The following is a 16,670-nucleotide window of genomic DNA, read 5'->3' as shown; positions in this document are numbered from 1 at the left end:
AAGCAATTAAAAACTGATTAGAGTTGATTTTCAAAAGAAAATGTCTCTGTCTTTGTCAACTCACATTTAATTTAGTTTTTTTGCGTTGTTTTTAGCTTAATTACAAAATGTAATTATTGGCATATAGTGGTTGTTAGTGTCTTCCAACACCAATATTTAATCACATAATAATCAGTATGTGATCATGTAATAATGATAATGTGAAATAACACACTAAAATGCTGAAAATTGGAACAAAAGCATACCAGTGTGTGGAACCTCAGCTGTCATATTTAAAGAGCTACCAAGACACGATTTTTGTAAAGCTGAGTCATACTGAGTGTAAAGTTTGCTACAGATTTTTTGTTGTTGTAAAGAAACACTTCAGGAACCAACTAGAAAAACAATTATAATGTTCTGTAATGTGCTCCTCTGTTTCACAGAATTCAATATTTCACAGTAGACAGCATTTAATTTGTACTCAGCTATACTCTGTATTTCACAATATTCAGTGTAACTCAGGATTCAGAACTTCTCAGTATTATCATCATCTCTTCATCATTAGAACAAAACTGTTAGATAATTGATGATGCATGCTTCAAATAATTTTAAGCATAATCTTTTGTTTGGTTTTCCTTCCTTTATTTATCAACAGCATCCTTGCAAACTTCAGCCATGAAGCTGTGGATGAAAATCAAAACAGCACAGATGACACTTGGTGCCTTTATGATGGACACGAGTGGATCTTCACTGTGATTCCAGTGTACATCTTGATCATCAGTGTGCTGGGAATCTTCTTGAATGTCTTTGTGTTGATGGTTTTCTGGCTCCACAAAAAGGCCTGTACTGTGGCTGAGATCTACCTGAGCAACCTGGCTGCTGCCGACCTCTTTCTGATGTCTCCTTTTCCCGTCCTTGCTGTGATTGCAGGAACAAAATATGACTTGCACCTTAGTGAAACTGTTTGTAAACTGCTTCCCTTCGCCATCAGCATGAATGTCTACTGCAGCATCATCATCCTTGCTCTGGTGAGCATTGACCGATATTTGGCACTAGTTCACCCACTGACCAGTGGAAGAATGCGGAGGCCATTTTATGCCAAAGTGGCATGTGTGCTGGTGTGGGGTGTATGCTTTCTCTTGAATGTTCCCTCACTCATTTACAGGGAAGTTGTACATGACTCTGAGAGAAATTTTACCACATGTGATTTAAATTTTCCAAGTCCTTCCATGTTTCTGGTGTTTGAAGGGATCAGTTTATTCATCTTCATCATCCCCACTTTCCTTATTTCCTTCTGCACCCTCAAAATCACTAACGCTCTGAGTGGGACGTTGAAGAAGGAGTTAAATGCTCAGAAAAAAGAGCAGAAGGCCACCACTCTGGTCCTGGTGGTCCTCTTGGCATTCCTGATCTGCTGGGTACCAATGCATGTGGTTAGCATACTAGACCTGCTCAGTAGAGTTAATATTCTGAATGGGTGCCGCTTTTTCAAAAATTTGTACATCTACCAACGCATTTTCACCAGTTTAGCCTTATCCAACAGTGTTCTCAACCCCATTCTCTATGTCATTGTAGGGAAAACCTTCCAGAAAAAAGTTAAGGAATTATTCATGCAGGTGAAAACAAACCTGTCAAGATGTCATTAAGCTGAAGATGCTTCAAGCTGATCTCCAATAAAAGTAATTTTTAATTGCAGTGCATGTTTTAAGGATTTTGTACAATGAAACTGACTATTGCTTACGAAGACATAATGTCAGAAAAAGTTTTGCTCACATTACAATTAAATGATCCTAATATTCAGGATGTATTCATGTTCAAGCTGTTTCTCAGAAGGGTGAAGCCAAGACAATGTCATGTTTATTTGATTACATACTGTGGTGAGAACCTGCTCACTCTGGTGTATCTTTCAGAGAATCTTTCGCAACACAGTCCTGACCCCATATTTTCTCAGGACAACACTTTTGGAAAATGAAGTCATGGATAAGGACAACTAAAGCATGAAGATTCATTGTTTTATTCCTCTTATGCGTCTAGCATCAACAGATTAGTAGAAATGAAGGGTGTGGTCATTTATACTGGAACTGACTGACTATCTATCTCAGGACACCCTGCTGATGTTTTGTAACACTTCTGGTGCATTTACCAAAATCTGACACTCTACCACTTATACCCTAACAGTTGTTTCATTAGCTATCATGCTTTCAGATGTAACACAAGAACTACACTGTTACATAATTAAATAGGATTACCACACATGCTTTACATCGTTGAAGTAATGGACAAAACCTAAGATAATGGAAGTAAAGTAACAAAGAAAGGGAGGCAGACTTTATGTGTCTTTGTAACATCATTTACACTCTTGATACAACAAGTCAGTGGTTGGATGTTTCACACCTGAAAGCATGTGTATGTATTTAAATCTCTGTGTCTGTATTGTGACATGTCTGTGTCAACTTACTGTGACATAACTTTATTGTTACCTCCTTGTGATATTCAAAACAATCCTATCATGTTTGTAAACCTTTTAATATTATTCACTTTTGTAAGTGACATTGCGACTTGTGCAAACTTACAATAATTTTCTTGCCAAGATTGAAGAGTGGAATAAATATGTTAAATCAAAGTGTCAAATCGTGCAAAAAATATATATGTATATATACAAGGCAACAAGAAAACAGGATACTGAACAGAATTAAAGAATTTAAAATAAATTTGCAAGTTCATTGTCGATTTAGACTATTTTTCCAGTTTCAGCAGGCAAACATCCTGTAAGAAGAAGATCCTCCTCATCCTCTCTGTTTTTTCCTTCAGGCTGCAATAACGCCGCCCTGACGGCAGCAGAGAGAACATTCTGGCTGGGGTGGGTGGGCACGCTTGCAATCTTCCTGACCTTTAACCTGCATCGTTTGTTGTAAATATCCTGCAGAGTGGGGAAGGTGGTTCTGATGGTGCACTCAGCCAAGCGGACCACCCTCCTCAGGGCCAAGAAGTCCTGCTGGATGCTGCTGCCCATCCAGGTGGTGATACTCCCAGCCAAAACACTCTCAATGGTGCAGGTGTATAATTTCCTGAGCACCTTGACAGGGACCATAAAGTCCCTCAGGCGTCCGAGGTGGTAGAGACAGTTGAGCTTTCTTCACCAGGGTGTTGATGTGACAGGACCACGTCAGGTCCTGCGTGATGTTGACACCCAGGTACTTAAAGCTCTCAAATCTCTCCACCTCTGTCCAACTGAACCTGTAATCCACAGTCAGCTCCTTGGTCTTGCTGATATTCAGGAGGAGGCTGTTGTCTCTGCACCAGTCCTCCAGGTGGGTGATCTCCATCAAATAGTCCTCCTTGTTGTTTTGGAGATCAGTCCCACCACTCCTGTGTCGTCAGCAAACTTAATGATGGTGTTAGTCTGATGTGGACAGACAACCATTAGTGTACAGTGAGTACAGCAGAGGGCTCAGCACACAGCCCTGGGGAGCACCCATGTTCACGGTGCATGAGTGGGACAGGTGTTTTCCCACTTGAACCATCTGTGGTCTGCTGGTCAAAAAGGTGTAGACCCACCTTCACATGGAGAGGGTGAATCCAAGGTCCTGCAGCTTAGTCACCAGTCTGGCGGGGATTATGGTGTTGAATGCATTCACACAAAATTCCCCTTCCTAGTGTCCATGTGGGCCAGGGCTGTGTGTAGCAGGGGGTTGATGTCATCTGTAGATCTGTTTGGCCGGTATGCAAATTGTAGGGAGTCCATGGAGACAGGTAGGGAGGAGGTGCTGAAGTTTCTGACCAGTCTTTCAAAACATTTCATCACCAGAGAGGTAAGGGCAATGGTAGCCATTATGACAGCTGGGCTTAACTTTCTTGTGGACAGGAACAATAATAGATTGCTTAAAGCACCTGGGGATGATGCACTGGCCGAGCCAGAGGTTGAATATTTCCGTGAACACCAGTACAAGTTGGTTGGCACAGGTCACAGCCTGGGGACACGGCCTTTTATACCGTCAGGTCCCGCAGCTCTCTTAGTATTCACGAGTTGAAACATCAGCTTCACATCATACTCCGTCACGGTGAGCGTCTCCTCCTCTCTGCTGGGCAGGATGGATCAGCTGGGAGCCTCGAAGCGCGCATGAAAGTTGTTAAGTTCGTCGGCCAGAGACATATCAGCACTCACCATGGGCATCAGTGCTGCTTTATAGTCCGTCATAGTTCTTCGTTCCTGCCATAGTCCCCTGGTGTCCCTCTGCTGCAGCTGTGACTCCAGCTTCTCCCCGTACCTCTGTTTGGCCTCCCTTCCTCTGTGGATGCTGAACATAGCGGCCCAGTAAGGTCCCATGTCTCCAGCAGTGAGTCCTGTGTTGTAGGCGGCAGTGCAGGTCTTCAGAGCATCGTGGATGCCTTTGTTTATCCACGGCTTCTGATTAGGAATCTCCCTGATAGTTCTTTTGTTGCTATAGCAGATCCTGCAACATCCTGGCAGAAGAACACTTGAAAGTGGGACTGCTTCGGTCCGTTGTCCTATGTCCTATTTTCAACAAATTATGGATAGGAACTATTAGGGAGTTCTTGAAAAACATTGCATTGTCTTTGTATTTCTGACAGTTTATTGGACAAATTGTCTCTATTTGTTTTGTAATAAAATGGTTGACTGTGGTGTAAATGGTTTATTTCCGGTTGGGTTTAAGAGTTACGTAATACAAAAACAGCACAATAAAAGATATAGGTGCACTTTCCTCAAATCTTATCACAGATTAAGATTTGTGATAAGATCTCAAATCTTACACCTCTATATGTATATGAGTGTTTTAGTTTTCAGCTGTCTTTCTGCTGCCACATGCAATGCTTATTTGCTGAGGTTTGCTAAATTTCAGAATTGTTTTTTGCATAGAAAGAGGACTCTGTTTCAAACTACTTTAAGGCCCTTTTCGTGACCAGTATGTCAGAGGTGAGTGGCATCGAAGTTTTAGTAAAGTTGCATTTCTTTGAATGCCAGCAGTAACAGAACTGGTGTAACTAAGTCAGATTTGTAGGCTGTCTTGTGCATTTACGCCTTTTCAACTCTGCCCACAAATTTTCCACTTCAAAACATATTTTCAAATGACTTTGCTGAATTAAGTGGCATGAATACAATAATGAACATTCTCATAACCTGCTGAGGGCTGAGATGTCCACATCAGGGGTCAACTTTATTTTAAAGCAATCTCTGGGAAAATATCAATAAAAAACATCAATCATGTGAACACAATCTCTGAATACTGCAACCTGAGATTCACAGTTCTACGAGAAAAAGGACGAAACAGGAGGGGCAATATGAAAAGAGGAGGAGGTGGCAATAAAGTGAATGAGTCAAAGATATTGGCCCACATCAATTTATTATCAGTTTACCTTCTTAATTCAGTGAGATCCTGAAACTGACGGAGCACAGCAGCAGAAGGAACTGGAAGAGTTTTGCTTGGAATTTTAACATTTTCTGTTTTCACCAGAAAGGATGACTCTTTTGTCAAGGTATGCAAGAACTGTCAATATTTTACCTTCAATCTCTCTCATTACAATATAAACAACTTAGCAGTGTTCACTCGTGTTCAGCAGAAACAGTGTTATACTTTTTACATTAGCTGTGAACAAGAATAAGCAGACATATTATAAAAGCGTAAACAAAAAGCAACAGCTAGGTTCAGGTCAGGTTTTGTAGTTTTGTTGTGTCGACATGTCAGCTTCTAGATCTTAACTGTATTTGTCTCACATGTTAAGCGTTACATGTTGATGAGGTTTAAATATACCAAATTACCTATTAAGAAACATTCTTAAGAAGATTATTGATTGAAAAATTACATATAATCACTGATATAAAGCTGCAAGAAAACATTGCTCGCTCACAAAGTTAGAATATAAAAATCTGTAATGCTTGCAATTCTACTCACGTTAACAATCAAGCAAACAGCAAAAAATCAAGCTTGCTCCACTGTAAAAAGGTTCAGCAAATATTAATTACAAATTTATTGCTTTATTACAAACCTATAATTAATTTTATGATCATTAGCGGAAATTGCTTGGTCTGTTTAATCTGTGTGGACTTTACATAACATGGTGCATGACAACAGTTGGCAATTACTAACGAATCCAAATGAATTTTATCTGTTATCAGTCACTGTCAAACAAACCACACTTAGTTATGGTCCTTGGAAATAGATAATTTTTTTCTTTAGTACACCATAAAGGGGTTTGTGGAAACATCAGTCTCTTTGAGTACTCATTTTCTGTTGCTTGCACAAGCAATTGAAGACTGAATGGAGTTGATTTACAAAAGAAAATATCCCCATTTTCGTGAACTCATGTTTAATTTAGTTTTTTTGTTTTGTTTTTAACTTAATTACAAAATGTACTTATTAACATATGGTGACTGTTGTCTTCCAACATCAGTATTCAATCACATAATATTCAGTATATGATCATGTAATAATTATAATGTGAAATAACACACTAAAATGCTGAAAATTGGAACAAAAGCATACCAGTGTGTGGAACCTCAGCTGTCATATTTGAAGAGCTACCAAGACAAGATTTTTGTAAAGCTGAGTCACACTGAGTGTAAAGTTTGCTACAGATTTTTTGTTGTTGTAAAGAAACACTTCAGGAATCAATTGGAAAAACAACTATAGTGTTCTGTAATGTGCTCCTCTGTTTCACAGAATTCAGTGTGACTCAGATTTCAGAATTTCTCAGTATTATCATCATCTCTACATCATTACAACAAACAGTTAGATAATTGATGATGTAAGTTTCCAATAGTTTTAAGCACGATCTTTTGTCTGGTTTTCCTTCCTTTATTTCTCAACAGCATCCCTGCAAACTTCAGCCATGAAGCTGTGGATGAAAATCAAAACAGCACAGATGACACTTGGTGCCACTACAATCCAAATGATTGGATCTTCACAGTGATTCCAGTGTACATCTTGATCATCAGTGTGCTGGGAATCTTCTTGAATGTCTTTGTGTTGATGGTTTTCTGGCTCCACAAAAAGGCCTGTACTGTGGCTGAGATCTACCTGAGCAACCTGGCTGCTGCCGACCTCTTTCTGATGTCTCCTTTTCCCGTCCTTGCTGTGATTGCAGGAACAAAATATGACTTGCACCTTAGTGAAACTGTTTGTAAACTGCTTCCCTTCGCCATCAGCATGAATGTCTACTGCAGCATCATCATCCTTGCTCTGGTGAGCATTGACCGATATTTGGCACTAGTTCACCCACTGACCAGTGGAAGAATGCGGAGGCCATTTTACGCCAAAGTGGCATGTGTGCTGGTGTGGGGTGTATGCTTTCTCTTGAATGTTCCCTCACTCATTTACAGGGAAGTTGTACATGACTCTGAGAGAAATTTTACCACATGTGATTTAAATTTTCCAAGTCCTTCCACGTTTCTGGTGTTTGAAGGGATCAGTTTGTTCATCTTCATCATCCCCACTTTCCTTATTTCCTTCTGCACCCTCAAAATCACTAACACTCTGAGTGGGACTTTGAAGAAGGAGTTAAATGCTCAGAAAAAAGAGCAGAAGGCCACCACTCTGGTCCTGGTGGTCCTCTTGGCGTTCCTCATCTGCTGGGTACCAATGCATGTGGTTAGCATACTATACCTGCTCAGTAGAGTTAATATTCTGAATGGGTGCCGCTTTTTCAACAATTTGTACATCTGCCAACACATTTTCACCAGTTTAGCCTTATCCAACAGTGTTCTCAACCCCATTCTCTATGTCATTGTAGGGAAAACCTTCCAGACAAAAGTTAAGGAATTATTCATGCAGATAAGCACAAACGTGTCAAGACGTCTTTAAGCTGAAGATACTTTAATAATGGTGATCTTTTGACTCAGTGTGCATGTTTTCAAGATCTTGTACAATAAAACAACATAGCCCTAACAACAGCAACCTTCGTGACAACACAAAAGTCCGAGGTCAGGATGATTGAGACATACACATTATTTAAATAAAGCCACATTTTATTGGTGTTTTGTGTCAAACTTTAACAGATGTGTTGAAATGAAGGTGTGGTCATTCTGAAAGGAAGTGACTTAATGTGACTCTGTTTCATTAGCTATCAGACATACATCAAATACCATTACCACACGTTTTACAGCAGCAATAATGGACACAATGTAAGAAAATGGAAGTAATGTGCCAAAGAAATGGAGGCAGACTTCGTGTCTCTATGTAACATCATTGAAACTTTAGATATAACAAGTCAGTGTTGGGATGTTTCATGCCTGAATGCATGTGTATGTCTGTGGATATGTATTTTAAACTCTTTTTCTGTCTTGTGTATTTGTACATTGTGACATAACTGTATTGTTGCGTGATTGTGATATTCAAAAACAAACATCATCCTATTTTAAAATCCTGTAATATTTCTTAGTTTTGTGTGTGACATTGCAACTCAAGTCAACACTGGAGACTGGCAACCGGCACACTGTGCAGATATTTGAATGCTTGTATAGTTTGTTGCTTTGTGCATAGTATTTACTATTCAAAGTCAGAGGATCAGGATAAATAGTCATACCGCTGTATCTGTATTTTTTTAACACATTTCAGTGTTGCTGAAACAACTTCGGTGTGTAAACTGTGAAGTGTTTGCATATTTAAAATACTAAAAAGGAAACTCAGAACAATGAACTTTCCATACCTTTTTAGTCACGTGTAGTGTAATTCTGCTACATTCATTTTGATGCTTAAATAAACTGTCCATCCTGAGGCTGACAGTGTTAGAGGAGTGTGATGCTGAATCTGTTGGGTGTTCACTTAATGCTGTCAGGTCCAAAAGGATCAAAGCTCCATCAATATCCCTTATGTCTGTAAGGCATAAATCACTGTGCATTTCATATTAAGCTGTTTGCTGTTATGAGAGAATGATTGTTGAAACACTATGTACATCCTCATGAAAACCTTGCAATATTTTCAGTGTTACCATAAATTGGCCATTAAAAACAAATATGCATGATGCATTGATCAAAGAGGACAGATGTGTTCCTTTTTTTTCCTTTTTACCCTGGACTGGATCTCGCTTCTAGCACTTCCAGCAAGCCTTTATTTGGTGAACTGCCAATATTAGGTCCTCGGTGGATAGACTTTGCAGTTTCAACAGATTCCCATTGAAATGTAAACAATAGCAAATACATACCACACTGCATTTCAATCCGAGGTGAAAATGTACCTCTTGGGGCCATAAACAGTTAGAGATTTTACAAATCTGAGTCTTTGATGGAAGTGCTACTCTACCCTCTCAAAGGAAGTTTTTTTTTTGTTGTTGTTTTCTTTTTTTTTTTTGTCCAGTCTTAAGAAATTTGCTTGATCCTGTGTTGAATTTCAACAGTGTGGAAATGAAATGGCATCCACAATGAAAGCACAGGATGCTTTTTTAATTCTGAGCATGGCCAACCAGCTTTTTTTTTGAAGCTTATGTCAGCTCACCACAAAAGAGAACTTCCCATTCACACTCACATTCAGGCCTCCATGTAGCCTTTATGCTGATGAGGAATGGGAACAACATGGCAGTGCACCTCGCCAACCAGACCACATGGGGGCAGTGCAAACTTTAAGATACAGTGAATGTCGAGGCAGAAGAAGATGTCAGTGCCACCAATTTACAGGTGGTTGCGGGTTTCTTGCCTGTTGTCTTTATCATGACTTTTTAGCTTTAGCAGGTGCAATCGCTGGGACATCTATCCTGAGACTGGTGCTGTGGTTCCTTCCAACCTATATAGTGTCCTACAGCAGACTGTCATGCTGCTCAGGGCCACACTGGGTCCCAGGCCACGAGGCTCTGGAGTCCATACCTAGTCACAGTTGCCATCACAACCATTAATACTACACTAGATCCTATAATATAGTGTTTAATCAGCAAGAAAGCCAAGAAAGAGACTGGTAAAGCTGTGAAGAAAGGGAGACAAGTTTCTAGTTTCTCTTCTCTGATAGCTTAGTTATTTATTTTCACTGTTTTAACCCATAGCCTAATTGCAAATCCAGTGTAAAATTTATTATCAGGGATGTGTAATTTGAGAAGAGATTGTAGAGTATACTGCTGCCTTTATTCACTATTTTACTGTTTAAATAGATATGAATAATATGAAATATTAATAATAATATATAAATGCTGTAAATGTTTTATTTTCAAAAGGATTTTAGACATTTCTGTTGCAGTATCACATTCTAGGAAAGGTGTACACTTAATTCTTAATACAATAGTCACCTGCTGGGTCACGGCTGAAGTTTACCATTACTTTTGTGGAATCATCCTGCCTGCTACTTACATTTAAACTACTTTAAACAATCCTTACTACAACCATTAGTACTTTTAGTGTACATGTGAATATGTGTTTTTAAGACAGGTCTAAAAAAATATGTAAAGCTGTCCTGTAATGGCACATATGCTCAGCCAGCCACATCATAACTATACTATGGAGACATCTAGTAAAACAGCACGTGTTCTTTTATCAGACAATTCAGAATCTCCTTTACCTGACCCCATGTCTGTGTTGCCACATCAACCATAAAATTGCACAGTCTCATTTAAACTTAGTGCCCTAATTAAATCTGCCTCGTGATCCTCTAACACTGGCAGTTTGTTCTGTTGTGGCCTGTCACCCAGTAAATCAAATACGGTAGTCAGGGACAATGAAGAGACAGCTGCTGATCTTTCCTGTTCCTTTAAGCAAACTGACAGTAGCAGGAGAAGAAAGGACAACCGAATGAATGAACTCTGCGTTGGTTTTTGATTTTCTTTTTTAACAATGAATTTCATGGGCAGGGTTTGGAGATACAACTGAACAAAGGGTAAGTACAGTTAAATTTGAAACAAATTTATACTTTATTCTCTGAAATACTTGGTCATGCAGGTCTATGGTTGATGGTTGAAGATTTAAAGGACAAGATCAAAGGTTTTTCATGCTTGACCTTTACTAGCAGTGTAAAGCTTAGGTCCTCCAGCAGATAATTCCATCACAGTAAATGTTTGATTGGCAATTGTTTTTGTTAAATTGTTGTCACGTGATAATGTATTTGCTAAGAGGGTGTGTTTTGTCTTCCTTGTTGTGTTTAGTGTTCAGGAAAAATGCTTTGCAGATATGTTCAGAGCATAATTTTGAATGCAGTGTTTTTATGCTGAAACAGCAGATGATAATGTAACTTTGACAAAAATAAGGCAGGATGAGTCTTAATGGTAATGGATTACTAATCTGCAGCATGTCGTGCAGGCTTATTTTCATAATTTGTACAAATAAAGCACTAATAAAGGCTTAAACAAAATCTAAAATAATATTGCCATGAAACTGTTCAACAGTACGGTAAAAGAATTGATTATTTATTTGCTAAAATAAACCATATGACTTGCATTTCCATGGTACTCTAAGGAACCACTCCAATCATTTAATTCTATCATATAGTTGGGGCTCAGACTGTCAGACAGTTGATTGTCAAAATTAAGGCAGAAGAAGCAACGTTATGCCAGCAAAACACTGTGTCCTTGCATCGTTCAGTAGATTCTGTCTGACTGATAAGCTCTCATTTTTTCACCATAGTTTGTAACAAAAAGTTTTCTGTGATAATTTGTAGTCTCCAAGTAGCCTTGATGACATCTTTAGTTTTTAAAAGCTTCGGGCAAACTCTTGAAAGCTACTTTCTGTGAAGGTTGAACTAAATTTAAAGGTTTACGTGATCATATGCATTGTTGTGTTCCTTCCTTAATTCCTTCCTCATATTATACTGCAAGGTATGAACCCCACATCAGCAATGGAGAACTTAACCCTGTCCACCAACTATTCAGAATGTTACTCGGCTGACAACGTATCCAGGCGGAGGCCATTTCTCGTCTTCTACGGGGCTGTCATCGTAACTGCCATCCCGTCCAACGCCTTCTTCCTCTACGTGTCCTGGCAGCACATCAGACAGAAGAACGAGCTTGGCGTGTACATGTTCAACCTGGCGCTGAGTGACCTGACCTTCACCATTGGTCTTTCTCTGTGGCTGGACTTCCTGTGGCGAGGAGTTTGGACATTTGGAGGCAATATTTGTGTGCTGTCTGTCTTTGTTCTCTTCACCAACTTCTACACCAGCGAGGCTCTCCTCTGCTGCATTGCTGTTGACCGCTACCTGGCGGTGGTTCACCCGTTGAAGTACACGTACCTGAGGAAAGTTGCAACTGCTGCAGGCGTCACTGTCGCCATATGGGTGTTGGTGGCCTGTTTCAACGCCGCCACCATCACCCTGGAAGACTCGTACCATGAAAGCAATGCATTTGCAGTGTGCTTTGATGTCTTCATTCCATTGTCAGAGCACCATTCTCGTGCCAATATAGTGCGTTTCTTCTTGGGGTTTGTAATTCCTGTTCTGCTGGTGTGTTTTTCCACCTGGGGGATTTGTGTGGAGGTGAAATCCAACCAAGCCACAGAGAAGCAGGAACGCAAACGGATTACAAAACTTTTGAGAATAGTTCTGCTCTGCCTTGTGTTTTGCTTTGGACCGATCCATGTCATGATGCTTCTCCGTACAATGGTGGAGGACTGCACAAGTTTTGCATGGGTTATCTATCTCTACAAGATCAGTACTGCTATCTCAAGCCTCAATTGCCTTGCAGATCCGCTCCTCTACTGCTTCATTACTAGAACAGGGCAGGCGAATGTCAGTCAGATTATTCTCTTCTTCCGGAGAAAGAAATGAAGCAAAGTTGAAGATATAGCAGTTTAAGCACAACACAGAACAACTGCCTCAATTTTATTTTACAATTAGACATTTATCATAAAAATATATACAAATCCAGTGTTGTGACAAAGTTGTAAGGATGAAGCTGCTGGTGTTTTACATTATTTTTAATTTTTATTATATTTAAAGACACCAACGCTGCATTCATTTTGTTGTTTTGTGATACATTGAAACTACCTGTTTCTTACGAAGACATGAATCTTTAAAAAGATACACATCAGATAATGTTTAAGATATATAAAAAAATATATCCTTTGTTGGAAAATAATATTTAACAGTTTTCATTCAAAAAGCTCAACCGGACGCAAGAGAACTGGTGCACAGCTAGCAGAGTTGATAGAGGCCAAAAACAGAATGAAAAGGATGAATGTCTGACTTTTATTCATAAGGTGGCCAAAGATAAGACACCAAACTAAGGGTGATGTGGCTCCATAATTGCTGCATGTGTAAATAAGCAACTGTACACTAACATGTTGGCATATTACCTTTAACTGGACGATGAACTTGTTAACACAACTACCAAGTGACCAAAAAGAATCTGTTGTTGCAGGTTTCAAAACGGAGGAATTATACAGACAGGTCGAAACCAAAGGAATACCCAACCTCAAAGTAAGGTGCTGCTGCCTGCACAGCTGCAGTTCACCTTTGCACTGATTTTACAAATTTGTGGAACTCTGCTGGAGATTTGGAACATTATTCTTTCAAAAGATTTTCCCCAGCTTGGTGTTTTGATGATTATGATAGAAAGCTCAAACAAAGCACCAAACCATTGATGCAAACAGTGGCATCCTGGAAGAGACCATTCCCACAAGATTTCATCACAGGATAAAGGTGATCACTCAGTGACCCGATCCTGCCAGCAAAATGCCCCTAACAGCATATCAGAGCCACCAGGTCTCCTCACTGTGGGGGTCATGTTTTTCCTTCAGTTTATCAGCCATCTATATATAGCTTAATTTTCTAAAAGACTCAGTAGTTTTCTGCAGCCGGACTCCAGTATTTTAGAAAATGTTATTCAACTGGTGTGAAGTCGATGCGATTGTGGGGGACTACTTTCAGTGGATTAATACACAGAGTTCTTTAGTGAGCTTACACAGCAGCAAGACAACATGCGACTTACTCAAGATAATAAACAGCAGTCATGTTCTTGGCTATGACACACATTACCCACTGCAACAGAGAGACTTGTGTGTGTTTGGATAGGACAGTTAATTTATGTCACAGAAAATGAAGAATGAAAGGCTCTAGGGGCAATCTTTCTTGGAATAATCAATTCATTGTTGGTTGTGGTCTCGTCATAAGAACAGTATGAATACAGAACATAATCAGCTTTATCAGCTGCATCGGCATTTAGTATTGAAAATAGTTACAGAGAGGTGAACTGATGTCAAGTTCCACATTATTAGATACATCACAAAAGGCAGATTCACAGTCACAGCAATATAAAATAAATACAAAGCAAGAAAGATCAGACAGGTAAACATATATATAAACGGATCACACAACAGTCCATATCTCAGCATTTGTAATTAACTTCAAGCTTAACAAATCTCTACGGTAGCTCACTGCCAGTGTTTACAATATTTTCATTGTACCTTCTGCAACTGACAGTTTAATTAACAGGTACGTCTCTGGTCTGCTGTTGTGGTACTTCATTAAAATCAGCATATGGCCTTTATGAGCGGTGCGTCATAGAGAACAGCTGTTCCAAGCTGGACTGTTTGTTCAGTGTTAAAACTTCAAACAGATCCAAAGAAAATAAATACCTGTCTCTTGACACCTTTTAACTGAATAAGGTGTGATTAGAAGAAGAATGGTTGTCTTTAAACAAACTGTGTGACTTTTATCACCCGATGCACAGTGTGACAACACATTTGACTGGTTTCACTTCAGCTTTTTTTCCCCACTTTGTCACACTATTTGTACTTTCAGTAAGAGAAGTGAGGATCAGGTGCCATATGAAGAATGTATTTGCATTTCATAAATTAAGTGATGTTCTCCATCGTTTAACAAAACATTGCACATATGTTTTGGACGATTAAGAAAAAGGTTCACAATTTAGTACCCTAACATTGTCAACATTGTCAGCTAAAATGCTATAGCTTTGCAAAAAAAGAATTAAAGAACCATCTGACTAATCTGATTTAATTTTAGCTTCATTTCTTCATTTTTGAGGCAAAATCAAACACCTATAGAAGAGCTTTTTGGTTGAGATTGTGATGAATGCTTTTTTTTTGAAGATGGCAGGCAATAGCATGTAGCTAACATTTTAAGAAATATTATACAAAATATAATACAGTACTTATAGGTATATCTAAGGCTGTGTTTTTAATTGTTGTTCTAAGGTGGGAAACAAGTCTTAACATCAACAGTGCTGTATGGAGCTCTCTGGTGGACAGTTGGAGAAGTGCATGTTCTATACTACACACTGCACATACAAATCTGTCCAGTGTTTTATTACATAAATGTTGTCCTCTATTAACTTTATTTTGACAACATGACCATAAGCAGATAAAGACTGCTTGGTGCAGCTCAAATATATTCATACAGTTCCATTTCAACCAAAGGCATTAAAAGTAAAGATAACCTTTAGGGGCACAAGATTTATTTCCCCAAATGGGAGGTGAGTCCTCATAAAGTGAGCAAGAGACCACATCCCTTGAAAGAACACTTTGATCTTTATTTTGAAAGAATAATATGACCCTTCAGAGATGGGCAACCTCGCAAGATTTTGTCACTCAGGTATTTACACTGCATGACTCCTTTCATCTTGCTGTTGGCCCTCGTAACAACAAAGGCTGGAAAGGACATGTGCGCCTCCATGTGAATCTTTGTCCAGCCTCCCTCTTCCATCCATTCATCCATGTCATAATATGCTTCACCTGACACTGAACAACCTGCATCAGCAGAACCAGCAGGCTATAAAACCCATCTGAATGCCAATCTCCTTACCTTCCATTGCCCTTGACTGCATAACAGACAGTCTCCTTTATATGTAAAGTACAAGCATATCAGGAGATCGAAACACCTGAGGATCAATGGGTTTTGTCAGTGAATCTCAGCCTCTACCTGGATGTTGGCAGAATTTCAACAGAGGCACGTGTGTGAGAGCCTGAGGCATGATGAATGAGTCGGACTGTAATCTGCCCCGGCGATCTGACTGTACGCACACAAATGTAACTGCATGGTTATTCCTGGGATAAAAAAGGTGCAGACTGAAACACAGCAGCTAGAATGGAGATAATAGATGGTTTGACTGGATTTTTACTGTTAGGAATCTACCTCATGCAACAAGCATTTGGAAACAAGCATTTGAATCAGGTGGCAGGGCTACATTTTGACCAATCCCAGCTCCAGCAGCTGCTACTTGCACGGGATGCTTGCAGGCGGACTGTGGGAATACTAATGTAGAGACGCACGTGCTGCAGAGAAAACCTGAACCGAATACACACACGTTCTAATAAAAGAAAACAGATGGACAAATATAGCCGTCTAGAGCTGTGGGGTAGTGACGTTACATAAGCTATTTGTAATGTAAACAAGAATAGAACTGATCTAGTTTTATTGTTTACTACAGTCATTCAGTACAGTTTTAGTTACATTCAGGCAATTTTCTCCACCATGAACTTAATTTGCTGCAGTAAAAACATCACAACAGTAACGTTTCCTTGCTCACCGACTCATAAACATGATGCATTTTCCTTTCTTTATCACCGTCACCTTTTCCAACAGAGTTTCATTTGTTTAAATTATGCATTATTCTAATCTAAAATCCTTAATAAATCTGCTTTTGTCCGGCACATCTGCCCCTAGCAACAATATCTTCAAGTCTATAATCCAAATTGTCTCACTGTCTTTTATTTGTTTTTTTTCCACTCTATGTGCACAAATTCTGCCATAATAGCAACAGAGCAGAAGCAGAAAGCATCACACTGGATCAAGGCTCCTGAGTCCATT

General features: G+C 39.4%; 3 protein-coding genes across 3 annotated transcripts; all 3 read left to right on the top strand.

Annotated features, from left to right (window-relative positions):
- Positions 1–572: 572 nt before the first annotated feature.
- On the top strand, positions 573–1,912 carry LOC118469107 (B2 bradykinin receptor-like). The gene has a single exon (XM_035951476.2). It carries the CDS (start codon positions 573–575, stop codon positions 1,623–1,625), a length of 1,053 nt encoding a protein of 350 aa, XP_035807369.2. The 3' UTR covers positions 1,626–1,912.
- A 3,546-nt stretch (positions 1,913–5,458) lies between these two features.
- LOC111573253 (B2 bradykinin receptor-like) lies at positions 5,459–8,685 on the top strand. The gene is made up of 2 exons (XM_055005735.1): positions 5,459–5,475; positions 6,767–8,685. Exons 1-2 carry the CDS (start codon positions 5,459–5,461, stop codon positions 7,797–7,799), a joined length of 1,050 nt encoding a protein of 349 aa, XP_054861710.1. The 3' UTR covers positions 7,800–8,685.
- Positions 8,686–11,744: 3,059 nt separating this feature from the next.
- LOC129347743 (psychosine receptor-like) lies at positions 11,745–12,671 on the top strand. Its single transcript, XM_055005734.1, has one exon. It carries the CDS (start codon positions 11,745–11,747, stop codon positions 12,669–12,671), a length of 927 nt encoding a protein of 308 aa, XP_054861709.1.
- The last annotated feature ends 3,999 nt before the right edge of the window (positions 12,672–16,670 follow it).

Source organism: Amphiprion ocellaris, chromosome 20, assembly GCF_022539595.1.
Source record: "Amphiprion ocellaris isolate individual 3 ecotype Okinawa chromosome 20, ASM2253959v1, whole genome shotgun sequence".
NCBI lineage: Eukaryota > Metazoa > Chordata > Actinopteri > Pomacentridae > Amphiprion > Amphiprion ocellaris.
The sequence above is the reverse complement of the archived record's forward strand: the minus strand, read 5'-3'. Positions and strand labels throughout refer to the sequence as shown.

Bases quoted from the DNA above. Each gene is read 5' to 3' on its own strand.
- LOC118469107 (XM_035951476.2), top strand. From the start codon at position 573: ATGCTTCAAATAATTTTAAGCATAATCTTTTGTTTGGTTTTCCTTCCT.
- LOC129347743 (XM_055005734.1), top strand. From the start codon at position 11,745: ATGGAGAACTTAACCCTGTCCACCAACTATTCAGAATGTTACTCGGCT.